Source organism: Micrasema longulum, unplaced genomic scaffold (genome assembly GCF_059751315.1).
Source record: "Micrasema longulum isolate JH-2025_06_02 unplaced genomic scaffold, ASM5975131v1 h1tg000354l, whole genome shotgun sequence".
Taxonomy (NCBI): Eukaryota; Metazoa; Arthropoda; class Insecta; order Trichoptera; family Brachycentridae; genus Micrasema; species Micrasema longulum.
Window position 1 is genome coordinate 501,842 of NW_028277556.1, and position 19,066 is coordinate 520,907.

The 19,066-nt window shown below is 32.4% G+C and overlaps 1 protein-coding gene across 2 annotated transcripts; it reads right to left on the reverse strand.

The window, feature by feature from the left end:
• Positions 1-867: 867 nt before the first annotated feature.
• Positions 868-13,747, reverse strand: ple (tyrosine hydroxylase ple). Of its 2 annotated transcripts, XM_088225380.1 has the most exons (8): positions 13,399-13,747; positions 6,553-6,664; positions 6,283-6,405; positions 6,079-6,123; positions 4,369-5,185; positions 2,896-3,022; positions 2,587-2,816; positions 868-2,500 (listed from the first exon to the last, which is right to left on the reverse strand). In XM_088225380.1, the coding sequence occupies exons 1-8, from the start codon at positions 13,465-13,467 to the stop codon at positions 2,326-2,328; spliced, it is 1,698 nt and encodes a 565-aa protein (XP_088081506.1). In that variant the 5' UTR covers positions 13,468-13,747; the 3' UTR covers positions 868-2,325. The 2 variants fall into 2 exon arrangements, with proteins under 2 accessions (XP_088081506.1, XP_088081507.1); XM_088225381.1 differs by lacking the exon at positions 6,079-6,123.
• Between the last annotated feature and the right edge of the window lie 5,319 nt (positions 13,748-19,066).

A 19,066-nucleotide genomic window follows, 5' to 3' on the forward strand; every position in this document is an offset into this window, starting at 1 on the left:
GCTAGGGAGGAAACCCAGCCTGTCTTGAAACATTTGGACATACTAAAAAAATTTTAGTCACATATCTCTACATGAGAATAAACTTAATTTAACTTATCAAAATATGTACATATTTTGAGATTTTTGAGAAGTTTTGGTCATTTTGAAGTAACTTGTTCCAAAAATTTACTCCTGGGGATTTGATTGCGTAGAGCTGTCACCCGTTTACTACTTCTTTACTTCTCCTTTATACTCCTATACCCTCATTTACACTCCTTTACAAACCTCAATACTATAATTATGATGGCAAGATTTTTTTTATCTAAAATATTTTTGTGGTTCGATTATAATGCGAGTTTTTCATTTATTTTTTTTAGTATTCTGCATTAGACAAAAATCTTTTTTTATTGGAGTTTCCCGACGGTACGAATTTGTACCACTATTTTTTTTAAATAAAGTGTTTAAAAAGTTCAAGAAACTCAACTAAATCTATGTTCAGAGAAAAAACGGGTTAACTCGCATAGAGCATCTATCGTATCTCGTATCTCGTATTTGGGTGGCAGTTTTAGAATTATTTTTTGTGTTTTTTTACAAGAATAGGAAATTGGTTTGAAAAGTAAATCCAAACCACCATCCCCATTTATAATTCAATACAACGCAAAATTGGAACAGTGCAAAATATACTTATTTAATCGCTCTGTAACCTGAAACACCTCTTAACGATTAGAATCAACTTGCTAAATGTTTTAATGGACAAAATAATGTGGGATTCCCATCTAAGATACTCTTGCATGTGTACTAAGTTTTATGCATATTTGATACACGCTATTTTCAAATATCGCTGTTAAGGGGTGACAAGTGGTAAGGAACAATAATTAAAACTGCTTGTTTGCATGTATGCATTTTAAGTTTATTCATGTTTTTTTAACATTTGCATCAATCATAAACACGAAAATATAAAGTAAAATGCATAAATTCTTGAAGCAGCAACAAATAAGACATCAAGTGTTAAATACATTGGGTGCATACTGTAAATGTTTTAATGCAGTTTTTGGGCAATTTTTAAAACGCAGAAAATCACTCACAGTATTTTTGAAACTACCTTGTCATGAGTAACATTAAAACTTTAAGTGTTTTTTGTCAATATAAAAAAAAAATACAAACATTGATTAAAGTTTGTTTGGTTTCTATTATTACTCAGTTTTATTTTCTTTTTCTCTTGGCTCTATTTACACATTCTGATTTTGAGAACTACGTCTCAAGCATTGACTTCCATCCAGTGAACCGTGATTCTTGAAGTGAATAGTGTTTCCTTTCTTGTATCAAGTATACAATTCAAATTGAAGCGTTTCCTTTCTGATGACAGAATCTTCTCATTTGATACTCACTATGAAGAGGACATGGAAAGAAGAAAGAGAGGTGGATTGTTTTCAATCTCGTGTAAAATAGACAGAGTTCATTTATAATAATGTCTGTACCGCAGCAATTCAAACATTAACTTAATAAATATAACAAATTGTTTTCGCAAGCAATACATTATATGTATATAAGCAAATAATAATGTTATAAACGCATTTCGCTATTTTTACTATATGGGGTTCTGGGAAAAACAAAAAATAAAAATCGCATATAAATATTCAATTTCAATTTATTCACATAACACACGTGCCTGCAGTCACTCTCTTTAAACACGGCGTGATAAAAAACATTGATTACATTTTAAAAATCACGGCATTAAAAATAAATGTTAAATACTTTGAGATTGTCATAAGGCGATTTTAAGGGCAATTTGAAATCGCGATAGACGATGCTTCATACGTATTATCTTGCAGATCGCAATAATAAATAGTTTACCTTGAAATGTTCATACTACTCCATTCGCACATCATTCATTCACAGCGGTTCCGGTCTGCTGAGTTCTTTGATTCTTCGACGAGTTCTTTTAATACTTTCAAAATAATACGATCTGACTAAATTAACCACAAATTATTTGATAGCGAACAAAGCTATTGTAAACATAGATCGGCAGCCCCGGAGCGCAACGTCCGATGGAGAGCCATATAAATATTACAAGTGTTAGTAAAAAATGTAATGAAATTAAAATTATGAAATACAATCAAATAGAAGAGAACTTTTCACAATGATAAGATGCGACAGTCGAACGGGGATCGCGGTGAGGAAGAACCACCGAGCTGGTTACCACTCGGGGAGTTCATTGCGTATGTTCAATTCGGGCGAAGCATCTTCTCATTTCCTACGAGGAAACTGAAAAACGAAATAGATCCCCCTGATTGAATCAAATGGTGCTAATAATACATTGCGGTGGTGGAACGGCGGCTAGTTGACTTAACAGAAGGACTTGTTCTTGAGCTTGTTAACTGCGTTGTTGAGGTGGAGCAACTCGGTGTTGAGTTGTGATACGAGTGTCTCGAGACTCGACACGGAGTCTAGTACTTCCACGCGGCCCGTATGGGGGTTGAATCGGACCTCGAACGGGCGGGACATGGTGCTGACCCAGCGTCTAAACAGACAAACGGAATACCTCAGCACACTATTTGTGAAAATAATACAGAACATCTCGAGTGATAAATCAAACGCCGGTTTTACCTGAACTTCTCTTTGGCATCTTCAAACGTTTCAGCTACATAATATATGGGCTGGTATTCCTGATCTTGGTAGGGCTGAATGGAGGTGGTGGAGGGCTCGAACGGTCTGAGTTCTGGCTTGTCACTAAGAGCGTGCAGAAGTTCTCCATAGGAGGACAGCAGAGCAGCGCCGTAGGCTTTTACCTGATTGTTCTCCTTGCAGAGACCAAACTCGACGGTAAACCAGTAAACCTGAAAAGAAAATTATAACAGCATCCTTTTGCAAAAAAATTGTGTAATAAAGCGTCAATGGCTGAATTCTTTAACTTACAGTAGACAGTTTTTCAATTTCGGAGTCGGATGCACCGAGAGAAGCGAGTCCTATTTCTTGAGAGAATTGTGCGAACCCGGGGTCAGCAAGCAGGGGAATGTGGCCAAGAAGTTCGTGGATGCAATCACTAAACAAAATAAAACAACGAATCAAATAAATGCTCTAGAATAAATTAGCCATGCGATTTAATTGTACACATTCATGCATTTAAATATAATAATATTGTCCTTCGCTCTTTACAATAAGAAATAAAGTATCGCCGTCCTGCAAAACTAAAAGCTTTTAACTCGGAATTCCTTTGAACTGGAAATCCTTCAACCGCATCACTTAAAAGTCACTTTAAAGCATGAATGCTAACTTCAAAAGTATTCCTTGAGAGGTGCAATGAAATTATTCCATTAACTCTGCACAAAATTGAATATGATATAGTATGTAGATGATAGGAATGGTATAGCTTGTATTATTGAATTACCAATCCATTATGCCACCACCTTCTACCGAGCGACACAATCACCTCTTCAATCACGGTTTTAATTGGCCATTTTCCCTGAGAATTCCGATAAAGGACGAGCTTTCTATGTTTTTTTTATTATTTAAAGTAGATTTTTTATGTCGGAGAGTTGGGTTCGGTGAAGAAATAATATTTCATATTTTATCATTTTGATTCAGAGAATTGAAGAGATTGAGAGATATAAATCAGAATGATTCTTTTGTTCTGATTTCCCAGGGGAGAGGCGATCGCGCTCCTTTAATTGAATTTTACTAAAATGATAGCATAAGTCGAAACGAATATTATAGGGAATCGATTTAATTTTCGTTCTTTAGTTTATTAGATAACGTATTTTTCTATTTGACATAATGTTGTTTTATTTACGCTGCACTATTTTTTTCAAATTAGCTATGTATTACCTAATATTATTTATTTATTATTAAATCTTACAAAATCTGCCGTGTTTAAACATGATTTGAAAACAGGTTTTTTTAATGTTATCAATGAATAAATTGATTTATTATTAACTATAGTTGAATGCGAGTTATTCAGATGGTTATATGGCATTTATTTTGTAAATCATAATAATTACTTCTGTATTTTTAAATAAAATATCTGTTCCACTTTCCATTGTTTTGTATCTCAACTGAACACCAGATTTTTGATCTCATATCTTACTCATAAAATAAAATTGAATCTCTTGTAGTAATTATAACTTTCTTAATAATGTACACAGAGAAAATAAAACAATTTTCTCTTTTTTGTCATTATTTCGACAATTCTGGTAAGATTTGTCATAATGACATAATTTGATCTTCTTGCTTTTTTACGAGTAAAAATGTTGCAAATATTTTAATAGTTTATTAACTAATAACAAAACTCCGATGAAAAAAAATCTATAAACGATACATTTAGTAATACGAATCAAAATGATATTCATAAAAATAATTCTCATTTTGATAGTAAATGAGAGTTTTACTCACGGTTCAGGGGTGTGATAAGGTGAGTTGGAGTGCCTGACGTATTGCGTGGACTGGAATATCCTAAAAGCGAGGGATGCGAGGAAATCCCTGGCGGTCAGGAGGCCAGCTGCTGGCCGAAGGGAGAATCCTGTGTTTTTCCTCAAGAAGTCGCTGATCTCTTGCAGCTGAGGAATACGGTGAGAAACAAAGATGTCGTCAGCTTGGAGCATGGCGAACACCCTTCTGTATTCTATGCAAGCGTGTTTAGGCATCAGATCAAGCACGGTAGTGAATACTCTAGCCCAAGTCTGGTTCTCCGTCTCGGTGTAGTCAATGTGGGGAATCGGATCTCCGTACTTGTATCCGAAAGCGATCTCGGCAATAGCCTTTCTTCTCTCGCGGTACACCTTATCAGCAAAGCCAGGATGGTTCATGTCAAGTTCTGGCTCGTACTTGGTCATCAGGTGGTTGCAGTTATCGAGATCTGAAGCGTGCTTTGGGAACCAAGGGTCCTTGATGGACATGTTGTTTTCGTTGAGCAAATTGACTGCCACAAAGGAAGAAGACTGTCTTAAAGAGCGGATCAACTGGAGAAGATTGGCGCGAGACATGTCTACGGTCACTAATGCGTCAAATTGAATTCCATCGCTCTTAGAGGGTCTGGTCTCCAAGTGACTGACGATACCTTTGTAGTTTTCAACGGTCTTAAGAATGCGACCGAGAGATCCCATGCCGTCACGCATGCGCAGCAGGAGAGCGGCATGTTGGGAGATGTCGGCGTCGGGAGACTCGCTGATGGCGTTTTGCAGCAAAACTTCTTCCTCTGTTAGCCCAGTATCTGTGTAAATAAAAATGAACATAAACATAATATTATGATAAAAATAAGAATTTGAAAACAAATCATATTGTATTGTGCAAGTCCACCCCTGAGTAAGAATGACTAAGTACAAAGGCGAGAATGTGATGTCGGCAAGCGAAGGGGTGAAATAAAAGTCGTAATTTTTCCAAAGCACACAGAGTGTGTTGAATTATGTGAGTGACATTTCTTTGTGCAAAGCTGCCTTTATGAAGTTCTTTTTATCGTCCTAATCCGGGTTCTCGAGTAATTTACTTCCACAATACGAGTAATTCTACAACTTCATTCTTTCGAGTGCAAGAATTAGACTTGGGCGCCCTAACTATATATATATTTAAGTTTAAATTATGCATGTGGTTATATTTACGTTCTATAAAAGTAAGTTATCTTTCGTTTCTTGTATTGTATTCGTTTTTTCTTGTCGTAAGTTAACTATTATTTGTTATGCCAAGCAAGAACTAATAAAAAATTTGAAAGACCACTATTGTTTACTTTTAATTTCGCTCTTTTTAATTTTTAATAATAATAATCTTCTTTTCCGAATCACAAAAATAATCACACGGCATAAGCGAATACAGGTAATTTGAAAGTGGACATACTATTAAATATATTTTTTTACTCCACGTTTAGGTTACCTTTACTCGGTTCCTATCTAATCTGACCTTGGTTCGGAATAAAATATTCGCATTAAATTAATTAAAAATCGTATAGGTACATGCATACCAATTGCGATTTATCCTGCAAGGTCTTTATTAAAATTCAATAATAACATTCTTTCTATCGTGATTGCCGCTAATTGTGAGCCTTTTTTATCGTTGCAATACTTGTCTCGGCGCTCGGTAACTCGAATTGAATTATTAAAGAAAATATCTTACCGTCGATTTTATAATCACCGCAGTCTCCGGTGACTGGTACATCGGCTAAAATACACAAAACAAACATGTAGCGTGCAATTGACAACACAAAGCATGCATAAAGCTAATTTCAGATCATAAAAAGCCGACAGCGTGCATGGAAAACAGGAAAGAAGAACTCAATTAATTTAACTGAAAACTATTGTGAAATTCAAAAATACGTACCCAAGCCACCATTGCTGGCATCGTCTTGTTCGTTGGAATTCTCCACTGTCGGTGTTTCTAATTGTTTCTTGTTCTCGTTCTGTTCTTGAGCATGTGCCTGAATTTCGCATTCCAAACTCGAATCTACATTGAAAATAATAATAAAACGCCTACAAAACAACTACGCAAGACAAACATGCTAAAAATAATATTTGACAAAACGCTTCAAGTAAATAAGTTACATTAAAAATCACAGAAAAAAAACGGGGCTTTATAAAATAGTTTCCTTACCATTAGCCCTGTGACGGGCTTCTTCGAGAACGCATTGCTTGGTTTGTTTCACAACCAAGGTCTCGAACCTTGCGTCATCCACAAGGGAGCGACGGCGTGATGGATAACCGTTCTGAAAAAATAAAAAAAATAATTTAACTACTGATTAATAAAGTTATTTCAGTCGAGAGACAATAGAACTCATATATCCGGATCACAGAGAGAACTTTATCATCAGCTGTCAACGTATACAAAGCTTTGTCGGCCTAGGGCTGCTCGGCTAATGTTTCATAAACAGCCACCCATTTCAGATTTTCTTTAAACAAATTAAATTTCTTCAAACACACTCTCAGCAGCGTCAAATAATTTCCTTCAACTGCGTTGTCTACTTTATGACGCCTCTGTAATAAAATAAGAAATATGTCCCGAGTTCTTAGTGTAAAAAATGTAAAAGCTTTCAACCCGCAATCTAAAGCCGAACGCCGTTGGACGTCCGCACATTCGTAATAATTTCCTTTGTGATGCGATTTTTCACACCATGCTGAACACTGATTTACTATTTTCAATTCGACGTTATTTTTATATTCATTTCCGTTTGCTTGAACTCAAGATTGGTTTCAAACACATATTGAAGGTACGTCTTTTAAACGACGTACCTTAAAAATGTATTTAAAATATTTTCATAAATAAAAACTAATTTGGCCAGTTTTACGATCTTTTGGCTTTCTGATTGGATCGATAATTTTACGTACCTCAGCGATTATTTTTAGAATCAATTATACAGTATTGGCTTTTGATCTGGTTCCACGTGAAAAGATTTCATTTCCAAATTATTCTTTCTTATAGTATAGCTATACTTTTAGTACGGCAGTTTAAATGAGGTTCCATAAAGTTTCACAAAGCCTGGATATCATTAGGGATCCAGACACGTCCGGTGCGCCATTTCTGGTCCCTTCAGGTTCGGCTCTACTCCCGATTCGCTGTAAAGCTGGATTTATATTGCCAGCGAACTGAGGATAAATCCTCACTTCCTTTTAACTTTACTCTCTACTTGTTGGAGTCACATTTTCGCAATTCTTAAGTGCTTTCTATTATTCCAGCCATTAACACCGGATTTAGTATTAAAGACTTATTTTCGGAACTAAAAATGATTTCGCCTCACATATTATTATAAAGTATGTCAACGCTATAATATGCTTTCATAAAGCAAACTTCACGTATATATTTGATTACTAGCGATTAACTTTTTAAAAAGTATTTATTTTAACCTTTCACGTTACAAAGTATCGAGACAAAGAAAACATTAATGATTATTATTATTGACTATAAAGCTGCTTTAAATTCTTGTAAACGGTAACAAACTCCATGACCTAGATTCCATAAACCAGTTACATTTATTATAAAAAGGTATGTCAGAAAAAATATCAAATAATCAGCATTGACCATCGAAATGTGCAGCCCTTATTGACAAATATTTTCCGGTCCGATTTGTCCGGTTTATTGATTTTAAACCGATAAAAAGACCTATGAATAAACGTTTAATAATGAGTGCATCGATAATTACTTTAAAAAAATATAACAGCTAAACTAAAACACTAATCAATTATATTATGAGAGTAATTTCTGTCTCATAGGTTTTTTTTTAACTGGGAAAATTATTTTTGTGTTCTCTTAATATCAAAGCTATTAATAGGTTTGAAATTAAATTTTATATTTCACTTAGATCCTACAAATAAAGTTTTGAAAGCGTCCCAATCGGAATAAACGAAAACCTTTATGAATAATGAAATATATTCCACCATATCAGTCTACAAAGGAAGCTGATGGTATGAAAATAGAACAGACAAGGGATCTCTAAACTAATTTCCTGTGAGTTAAAGCCCCTTCCCGCTGTTTGTAACGTACATCCGTTCTGTTAAGGACATCTTTAGGACATTCCGAGAGATTCATCAAAATACATACAAACTATGAAAAAGTTATTTAAATATTCTGTTTTATTAATAATGATTCGGTAAAATATTTTTTGCCATTAGTAGATTTTTCGTAGAATAAAATATGTTTTTAATAGCTTAATCTTTGAATTCATAAACGAAAAGGTCAAATTATCAAAATATAATAAGTTTATCTACGTTTCAAATTACTATGATTTTTCAAGCGATATTTTTTTTCTTAGTCACAACTTAATGTATATCCGGCAAATTATGAAATCGATATGGAATGATGATTTATGTATAATAATACATTTATTCGCCTCGTTATCTAGTGGCCAGCGCGTTTGCCTACCATGGAATAGATCTCGGGTTTAATTCCCGGTATGGTTGACATGAAATATTTATTGAATTGAATGAATCAGGTTGTGGTCTCGTGGCTAGTGTAGCGGACTCACGGACCAGAAGGTCGAGGTTCGCACCCCGCTCTATCGCAACTTGTTTCCTATAATCTAATATTGAGTAATTTTCAACTTGCCCCAAAAATGCCCCCCAAAATCTAAATATTCGGGTAAATCATAAGAACGCAAATATTTTTTTTTAATTTTTTTTAAAATTGAAAACGTGTTTATAAACTAGAATATTTCATAGTGCCTGGACTGGCACCTGAAGCGTAGGACTGATAATCTTGCCTTTATGTTACAAAAATGATCGAGATACGCTGCGATTGGTGTACACATGTAGTGCGGAAAGGCAACCATAATGACATGACGTAACGTAACTAGTAACTAATGTTTTTATTTTACGTTATTTCCCAAAAACATATTTTGAATGGTTTTTTTCTATGTTTGTTAATGTACATTTTTTTGAAACCACGTGTATCAGTTTTTATTCTTACGCCAAGATAATAGCGTGTTCGTGTAGACGAATGTTAGAAAACAAAATATTTTTTTTTCTTTGTCGCTAAGATTTCCGCTATTGAAAATGACTATCTATTTTGTGTGCGAATAATTTTGCACGCAACCCATTAACACATATTTATTTTTTGTTAAATGGGGCGAATTCGGAAAACAATAGACAACAAATTTAATACACCGTGTACAAACATATTTTTTACCGATATATGTAGCGTATTTAAATGAGTTTTTTTTTAAATTTCAAAATCAACAAAATGATTTAATATTCGAAATAAAATACGTTCGTTTTATTACAAACTTTGTTGGCGAATTTATTATAGGTTCCTCTGAATAAAAAACGGAGATTAAAACTCATTTATGTTTGATACAAGCTTTTATCATTGATAATATAAAGATTTTTACGGAAACTGGTAAGATTATGCATGCATCTTATATTGAGGCATTCGTGGTCTTAAGAGAATATAAATAAAATATAATCTTTGTCAAATATGTTCCGTGGTAACCATATTTGAGTTTTATTTTTGTTAAATTGTACACCAAAAATTTTTTTATTATAACCAACCAAATATCCGGCCTCTGTGGTGTAGTGGTTAAGACGCTTGACTCACGCACGGAAGGTTCCGGGTTCGATTCCCAGTGAGAACACAAAAATTAAAATGGGATTTTTCTCAAGCCTGGGTGCTCTGTGATGTAATTCACCACTGTAATTAGGCCTCTTGGCCTGTTGTGGTGCAAAAAAAAAGCAAAATATAAATGTAGAAAAAAAATATAAATTGTTACAAAAAATAATTGTTCGTCTTCGTGTTTTATAAGATGCTCTGTTATGCATTTTAATCCACCAGTCAGGAGATTAATCACAATCAATAATTGTTTTGTTTCTGTTTTTTTTAGAAAGCATTTCTGGCCCAATTTGCTCATTTGTCGTCTAACAAACTCAATGATTATTTTTTATAGGTCTGAAATAAATATGTTTGGTACTTATATAAACATGTTGCATGTGTTTCGATGCAAATTTCGAATGGTCAATGAATGATCAATTATTCATATTTTATATTTAATTCCTGTTAACACAAATCGAGAGGAACATTGGATAAATTATTGAGTTATTTATTCAATAAAAATCGATCTTTAAATGATACATTTAAACATTATTTAAATTTAATCGCACCGTTTCAACGACCTACAATATTATAACTACAATATAACTTGATAACCTTCAAGGGTATTATGCACTTGTTACCTGCTTTGGCAGAAAAATTATTATGCCATTGCGTTTTTTACAGTCTCAAAGATTTATCAGATTTATTTTCATTATCGAGATTCAGAATTTTTCCTGTAATAAGTAAAATTACAATACCTCATTTAAAAGGATAACAATAATAGGAAATATGCGAAATCAAACAATGACACTGACACTTTTGTAAAATCAAGAGTTTCAAACAAAATACTGCATTTTCCTGACACATCTGTACCACATATTTTTCATTCTATTATAATTCACTTGTCGTTATCCATATTTCTCCGGTTGCTTGTCTTATTAATCCAGTCTGTCGCTCCCTTTCCAAGTCGAGTTAAATAACCAAACTCTGCGAATTAAACATAAGTTTTACTTGGATCTCCAAAAAGAATCAAATATTGTCCTATCTCCAAGAAATTCTTAGCATACACGGCCAGAATCATTTCTTGAAGCATATTTTTTTATCCTATGGCTTTTACAGTCAATCAAAAGAATTTATTTAATTAAAAAAATATCGGACAGAATCAAATAATTGAATCTAATACATGTCTATTTTTTTTAATTGCACAAATAAAAAAACAGCATAACTAATGGTCTATATTTACATAACAGATCACGAGGAGATAGCCAATGGTTTTGTTTACCTCTTTCAACACAGTTGATACTAACTTTCTTTTTGCATATTATACGGTAAATCGGGGTTCTAGCACTTCTGCCCAATACTATCGGTGGCCTGGTAAACAAGGTCGACATGTTATGCATTATATTATGGGTACCTGTCTAACTCCACATAATATTACATAACATTAAATAATGTCTTAAGAGTGCTATGACTGTATGCTTTTAATGTGTGAGAAACTTTCGGAGAAGACCTACATAATGGTTCTGTTTATAATTAAAATGATTTTATATTTATTCGTGAGAAAGCCATTTTTAAAGCATCATGATATATTTTTCATGCCGTTAGACCACGTAACATTTGCATTCTGTATATTTTATTCATAATTAAAAGTGTGTTATAGAGTAAAAAAAAATAAGTATAAAATGTTGTATTACGGCTTGGAGTATTTTTTTGTCGTGTTATCTGAATACTGCCAAAAAAACTTATCGTAAACCACAAGTAAACTTGCGTTTATATAGATCAAGACATTGACATTGTTTTTTTTGTAAACAATACGTTTGTTGTAGTTGTATACGCCAAAATTTTATAATGAGCGCATTTTTTTAAATTCGCCTTAACTTTCCGAGGTAATTTAAAAAGTCATTGCATGTATTTTCAAGACGAAGACGTTCAAAATTTTTATTATTAATAACGCTATTCTTTTCCGTTTATTTTTAAGTATTCAATATTTTTTTAATTTAAAAATTGTTATAAATGTTTTATACGACAGTATCTATTTATTGTTACAAAATAATTGCAAGTTTTGCTAAATTAATGTTTTGTTATTAAGACATACAAACAGTTTAGTTTTTAGCTATTTAGTTTTGTTTAAGCATTTATTGTTTTGAATTGTGGAATATTATATGGATGTTGTAATAATTTATATCATCATCATTTCTCTTTCCGCACCTAATGGTGCATAGGACACTGCATTAGTACACCAATCGCGGCTTATCCTGATCATTTTTTGTAACATGAATGTAAGACGATCAGTCTTACGCTTTAGAAGCCAGTCCAGGGACTATGAAATATTATAGTAAATACACATTTTAAAACAAATTGTTCATGTCAAACACTCCGGGAATCGAATCCGACACCTCTTGCGTGGTAAGCAAATGAGCTGACCAGTACACCACGAAGCCGACAAATTTATAATATTAAAAAGTAAATAATAATAATTAACAATAAAATAAATTCATGTTTTTCGAAAAGCGTTGTTGGATGTAAAACGTTTATCTAGCATAAAATATTTCTAATTTCTTTTATTTAATGTTTTACTAGTGTAAAGATTTATCATGATTTGTGAATTTTCCTCATTTTATATAGAATTTCCAGATCTGTGAGCAAATATATAATAATGGCTTGATGTGGAAATCCTATAATTATTATCCAGGCCGGTTCACTTGATCTGACACTCGCAGAGCTAATTCAGCCGTCACTTCAACCCGTCCGAGGGTCCTCAGTTTGACCTAGTACCCTCAGACAGGACTATATTGCTGAACTCTCTGTCTCGGAGTCCTAGCCGAATGTTAACCTTACTAAAGCATGGCTAAATTATTTGTAATTAATCATTTCCACGATTAATTTTACGGGGAATTAGAGCGTAGAATGTTAGTTCTTAGGACAAGGTTATAGGAACAAGACTAATATTATGTAATGAACGATTGTTTAACTGACTATCGCGGATGTTTTAATTTATGCAAAAGTTTAATACCCGCGCATCATGAAACTACATGTTATAATTGTTTAACCAGACAATTGCTTTTATTTTTCATCGTTTTCAATTTAATTGATAAGAAACGACGCGCAATGGAAATGTTACAATATTTCAATTGGATACAATAAAAAAATAAACGAGAAAATAAGAATCTCGAAAAATAATGCATCACAAATTTGTCGATCGAATTTTCTTTATCAACTTCAACTTTTGTTGGATTTTTTAGATAAACGAAACTCTATTCAGAGCTTTTACCAGTTAAACATATAATTTTGCAAAATCAAATAAAAAGTGCATCAGTTTCTGTACAGTAAGGAAAATGCATAGTCTTAAATATTGAAAAAATACACTTATCACTCAACATCTCGAGGAGTTAGTGCAATTTCAGATGAATGTGCTGAACAAACCTCAATGCTGTAGGATTTCTTGATGGCAAACATCTCCCGGTTCTTCTGGGCGGCTGCTACTGCCATCATCTTGAATGTGTTGAATAGAACTTTCGCGGATCAATTGAAATAAAATCACTGGGGGTGTCTACCCCTTGAACTGTAGAGCGATTCGAGGGTACTTTAACCGAGCCTGGCGCTTGGAAGCTTCCACTGCTGGGCAATTAGGATCAGTGAACAAATCAAAGTCTTCGAAGGCTTTACGAATTTCCGACCACGGGCTGTGACTGCTGCCTGTCTGTCGAACTAATAAAGCGAACGGATTACCGATAGCTAACTGATCTTGGAGATCGCAAACAAATCAATGAGTGCAATCGGCCGGAGTGATCAGTTTAAATAGTGGTAGAGGAAGGCCCCTTCCCCGCGCCGGAGTGCGCATGCGTCACGCCATCCCTCCCCCAGCCCGGTCCATCTTACTTCGCGGGCAGCAGTCCTGAAAACAGCCTGCGAATCAACATACGGTAAATACACTACACTGGGTCCTTTCAACCTTGTTACGCCGATTCGAATTTTCCTTGCGGAAATGGTTTAACTGTGGACGGGTTTAACCGCCAACGACCAATGAACGAAGGGCGATAACTCTGAATATCCCGACGCGGGACATAAACACTTTTCAAACTTTTTTTAAACTTAGGGTTTTTCCGGAAAAATAAAAGTCGATTCATATTTAATTTTGTAGCAATTTGAAATTAAAACTTCATAATTAAGTAATTCTCTTCATGACTTAATTTTCATTCAATTGCAATAATACAATAAAAGAATCGCTAACTTAGTGAAGTACGAACTTTTATGTAAATTGAATATTAATATTGAATTTATACATAGATCTTATAAACCGGGAACTAAAATTATACAGTAAATTACCAGACAAAGAAAAGATAAATAAAACCTTCACAAAATGTTTTTAAATTATTTTAATTTACAATAGAGTATGAATTACAAAAAAAAACATTGTTTTAATAAACTATGTTAATCCATGAGGGTTTAAAAATTTGTTTGAAATAAAAAAATAATAAACCATGCATATTTGAAAATAACGAATATTTCTAAACTGAGGTGTCTTTGAAAATTATACAATTCAGTGAAAAAAAATTATCTTGTTAAAAAAAAGTTTTTTTTAAATATGTAAATATGATAGAAAATTACGAGGGAATCCACTATACTTACTCCATTTACTCTTCGGCGTAAGAATGTACAACATATTATTATAATAAGTTTTATCTTTAAATCATGAAAGTCCTCACGAAATACGAAGTCGTTATTCATAATAAAATATACAGTAACAATATTCCCTTGGAATGGTAGAAAGACAGCATAGAAAGCCATATGGCTTTATCTTTTATGGACTTCACTTCTTCTACATTCATGCCACTGTGAATGAACACCCATCGTAGCACCTCCTTATTAATATTAATATTGATTTCCTTAAATAATATTTTTAATTCCTCTCCATCATCAGCCGGTTTTCAATCTTCCTTTGTACTTTGTAATGATTACTATTTTTTCAGAAAAGTTTTTATTTCGACCATTCTCATTCGCGAGAATCGAATAAGTTACAAAAAAATACATCAATCAAACGTAAAATATTTATATTGGGATTTTTTTCTATTTATTTTTATATTAGCCGTTTTTATCAACATTTAACATTTTTTCTGAAATTTTTATTTATTTAAACTACGTAAAAAAAACATTTACATGTTTTAACCGTATTTATCATATTTCAACACATTTTTATACTAATTTAAGAGAAATACAATAAATCAAATTAATAAATGTATTTTATAATGACGAGTGTATTTGTTTTGTGAATTTATCGCTACCTCTGTCCATGATGGCAAATACAAGGTTATAACATTATAAACACCATTTTCTTGTAAATAAAAAAACGAAGAGGAACGCTTTTGCCCTGTATTCCGTAAAATGCAATTTATGTTCTTGTCTTACCATTTTTATTTCTCAATACCTAATAAAACATATTTATTGTTATGCGTTTACATCATACTTAAAATAAAGGCGATTAGTGATTAAAACAATAATAAATAGATTATCTGAGAATATGACTAAAGTACTTCAGTATAAAGTATTAACCATAGTTTTTAACAAATAAAACGATATTATTGTAAAAAAATATATTTAAAAGACCAACTATATGATTTTCCATTGTAAAAAAGGGAAATATGTATTTATCTTGTGTAATTATGTGTATTTTAACAAATTTATTGCTAAGTGCGTCGTTTAATTATTTATTATTATTGTTATTTGCTTGTAGATAACAGAAATTAACATGGTAATTCCTATCAGGTTTCTTACGGTACAGACAGAGTCTGGGTTTCCCGAACAAGTCGGCAACTTTCTAAGCGAGACTTGAGCAAAAAACTCAGATTTCATACTGAAATTTGGATTGTCTTAATTCTGATATCTGGACTCCGCAATAAATAATCCTTTCAAAATAAATCAAAACTTAAGAAAACATCTAAACGAGTTCAATAATCCGCATTGAGGTGAAGGTCGTGAACTCAACGGAGTTTGGAATTTCCTGCTGAAAAAATAAAACTGCATCTCACTTAAAATTTATTACGTCTACCTGAAGTTATCTCGATGTTATTATTTTGAATGGTACTATCATTGTTTCTCATTACGCTGTTCAATTACCAATGAATAATCTTTAAAGAAACATTAACTTGTCTGTTTTGATACGGCTAAATGAATTTGAATTAAAATATAATTGTGAACCGTAATTATTCACACAATACTTTGTCTCATCGTCGAAAAGGGCATCTTAATATTATTTTCCTTCGTTTTAATGTTTGGTCTTATGCACATGATCTAAGGTAGGATATAATTGCATTTTCAGCTAAGGGAAAAAGTAAACAATACTTATTTTGTTCATTTTATTATATTTCTATGTTCTATTTCGTGAGTTTTGTTATTCAATGTACATTTTTTGAACAAATGACGTCTTAACGTTTCTTAAATAACGTTGGCACAATAACTATTTAAGCTGGTAAAAAATAGTTTAGTCTTATCTATTACACAATAAAAACGTTAATTAACTAATTAGTATATACATACAATAAAGAGATAAATGCTGCTATGGCAACTATAAACCTAGTTTTCAGCTAGTTCCTCAATGTTGTAATACTTTGTACTGCAAAATAAATTGCAAGTAACAAAAGCTTTGTTTATTAGTTTTTGTGATTCAATCAGTTTTTGCTTCAACTTTAAAACTGGTTTTAGTAGTTTCATATTTGTTTGTATTAAGTATTTAGACTTTTTTTAAATTGAATTAAAAGACATTTTTTAAACGTATTATGTCTAGGATATGCTGTATAAATCAAAATAAAATGCCTATTATATTGAACTCAAAGGCATACCTAAAATTAAAAAATATAAAAAAAAATTAAATCATCTAACTCTAGACATTAGCTAAGATTCTTTTATCTTAGACTTAATACACAGAAATAAACATTAATTTACTTAACAAAAAATATTTTAATTACCTTTAGAACCAAAAACAGATAGATAAACTCCTTAAGATATTGTAATTAGTATAAGGATATGGCTATTATATTTAGTCTTGAACTTGATAGTTATGATCAAATATGATTTCATTGTTTTACCGCAATACTGTTTCTAGACTTGATTATAATTATAATAATATATTATCATCGCGGTTCAGGCAAAAGTCACAACAACAACAACAACAAAAACAATAAACCGTCACGCCGTTTCCCCGCAAGGGTAGGCAGAGAGGATAGAACGCCACAACACTCTATCTTTGCACACAGATACGACTTTTGAGAAGTCCACCTTCAAGTATATGTTAAATTTAGTCATGCCATGTCTTTCTCGGTCTTCCTCTTTTTCTGCATCCATCAACATTCGCATCGTAAACACATTTGCCAGAGAGATCGCATTTCGACAGCATTAAGCCTACTTTCATCCCTGTTTTTCCAAGTCCATACTTCGCTCCCATACATCTCACATGCAGACAGCAAAAATAGCTATCCCTATAAATGACAGTTTTGAGTTAAATATGCCATTCGAAGCGTAAAATTATGTTCACTGTGACAAGCGTCACCAAGCTAAATTAGTTAGAAAAACGTTCTGTCAATCCGAATTGAATATTTATTTTTTTCCTTGTGACTTTATATTGCATGAATACAAAAACATTTTAAAAAAAACATTTTTTTTTTTTTTTAAATAAATATTGTTTTTAACCACATTATAATAACTATTTCTTCGTTTCACTAGCTCTTATATCTTGCACTGTCCAGAGCAAAAAACGCTTAACTAAATTTTGAACAACTTGTCTCATTATAACCTTCTAGGTATTTATTTTATATACCAGAAGGAAAAAGTTAACAAAAAAGGATTTATTAAAAAGACATGAATGAATTATGCTGTATACATAAAACATCCAAAATACGAAAATCTGTTTTTTCCCTGGTCTCGGACGATTTCGCAAAATGGTGGGGTTAGAAACTTTTTCCAGAACGGCGACGCAATGTTAAACGCAATTAATAATGTTTATTAATATATTAGTAAAATAAATATAGCAGCAGGAACTATGGCTCGGGCTCCGCAATGACAAACTGCCTAATATTTCATTTTTGTGTACTTTTTGTTTCACAGTCACGAGGGACGAATATTAGGTACAGGTATTATTAATAACGCCTTTTTTAAAAGAGATTTAAAAAAAAATAACTGTTGGCCTATTTTTTTGCGAGTCCACTTCCATTATGATTTTCACGCGGATATTTTTTAATCAATTAACAAATATAAAATTACGATAATTGTCAGTATTTTTTACAAATAAAAGCAGTTTAAACGACATTTTTTTTTCAAACTGTTTTAATTTTGATGCTATTAATTTTCAGATTTATAAATCGATAAACGCTCAAATATGATTTCATAGACTAAAAAAAATTAAGCCACATTTCAGAAAGAAAATGTTTTTTTAGCGTATTTTTATATGATTAATAAAATAAGTGTATTGACTTATCTCAATGTTTAGAAAAATACTAGAAAAATGTTTTTTTCTTTTCTATGATTAAATACATGTGACGTGATTTAAACTTTATATTTTGTAGTAAACAGCTTTTATCTATTTTTTTCCACGTGAACTTGAAAACTGCGAAGCTTGTGTTATCATTTGCGGTGTTTAATGTACTTACACCTTAAATTTTTGTTTAGTATATAAAATAATCAAAAACTTATGATGAAACACTTGAATGGCGGCCTCCGTGGTGTAGTGGTCAAGACGCTTGATTCACGCACGGAAGGTTCCGGGTTCGATTCCCGGTGAGAACACAAAAATTAAAATGTGATTTTTCTCAAGCCTGGGTGCTCTGTGATGTAATTCACCACTGTAATTAGGCCACCTGGCCTCCTGTGGTGCAAAAAAAAAAAAATGTAAAAAAAAAAATATGTAAAAATATGTATGTAAAAATATGTAATTAAAATCATTAAAAACATTTCACCAAATGTTATTAAATATATGTATATAACCACTTACCGACTTTTCTTTGTCTACCGGTTTTGGTATTGGTTTAATTGGTGTCCTGACAAAGAGACGGATACGTCTCGAAACCAGTAGACATAGAAAAGTTGGTAAGTGGTTATATAC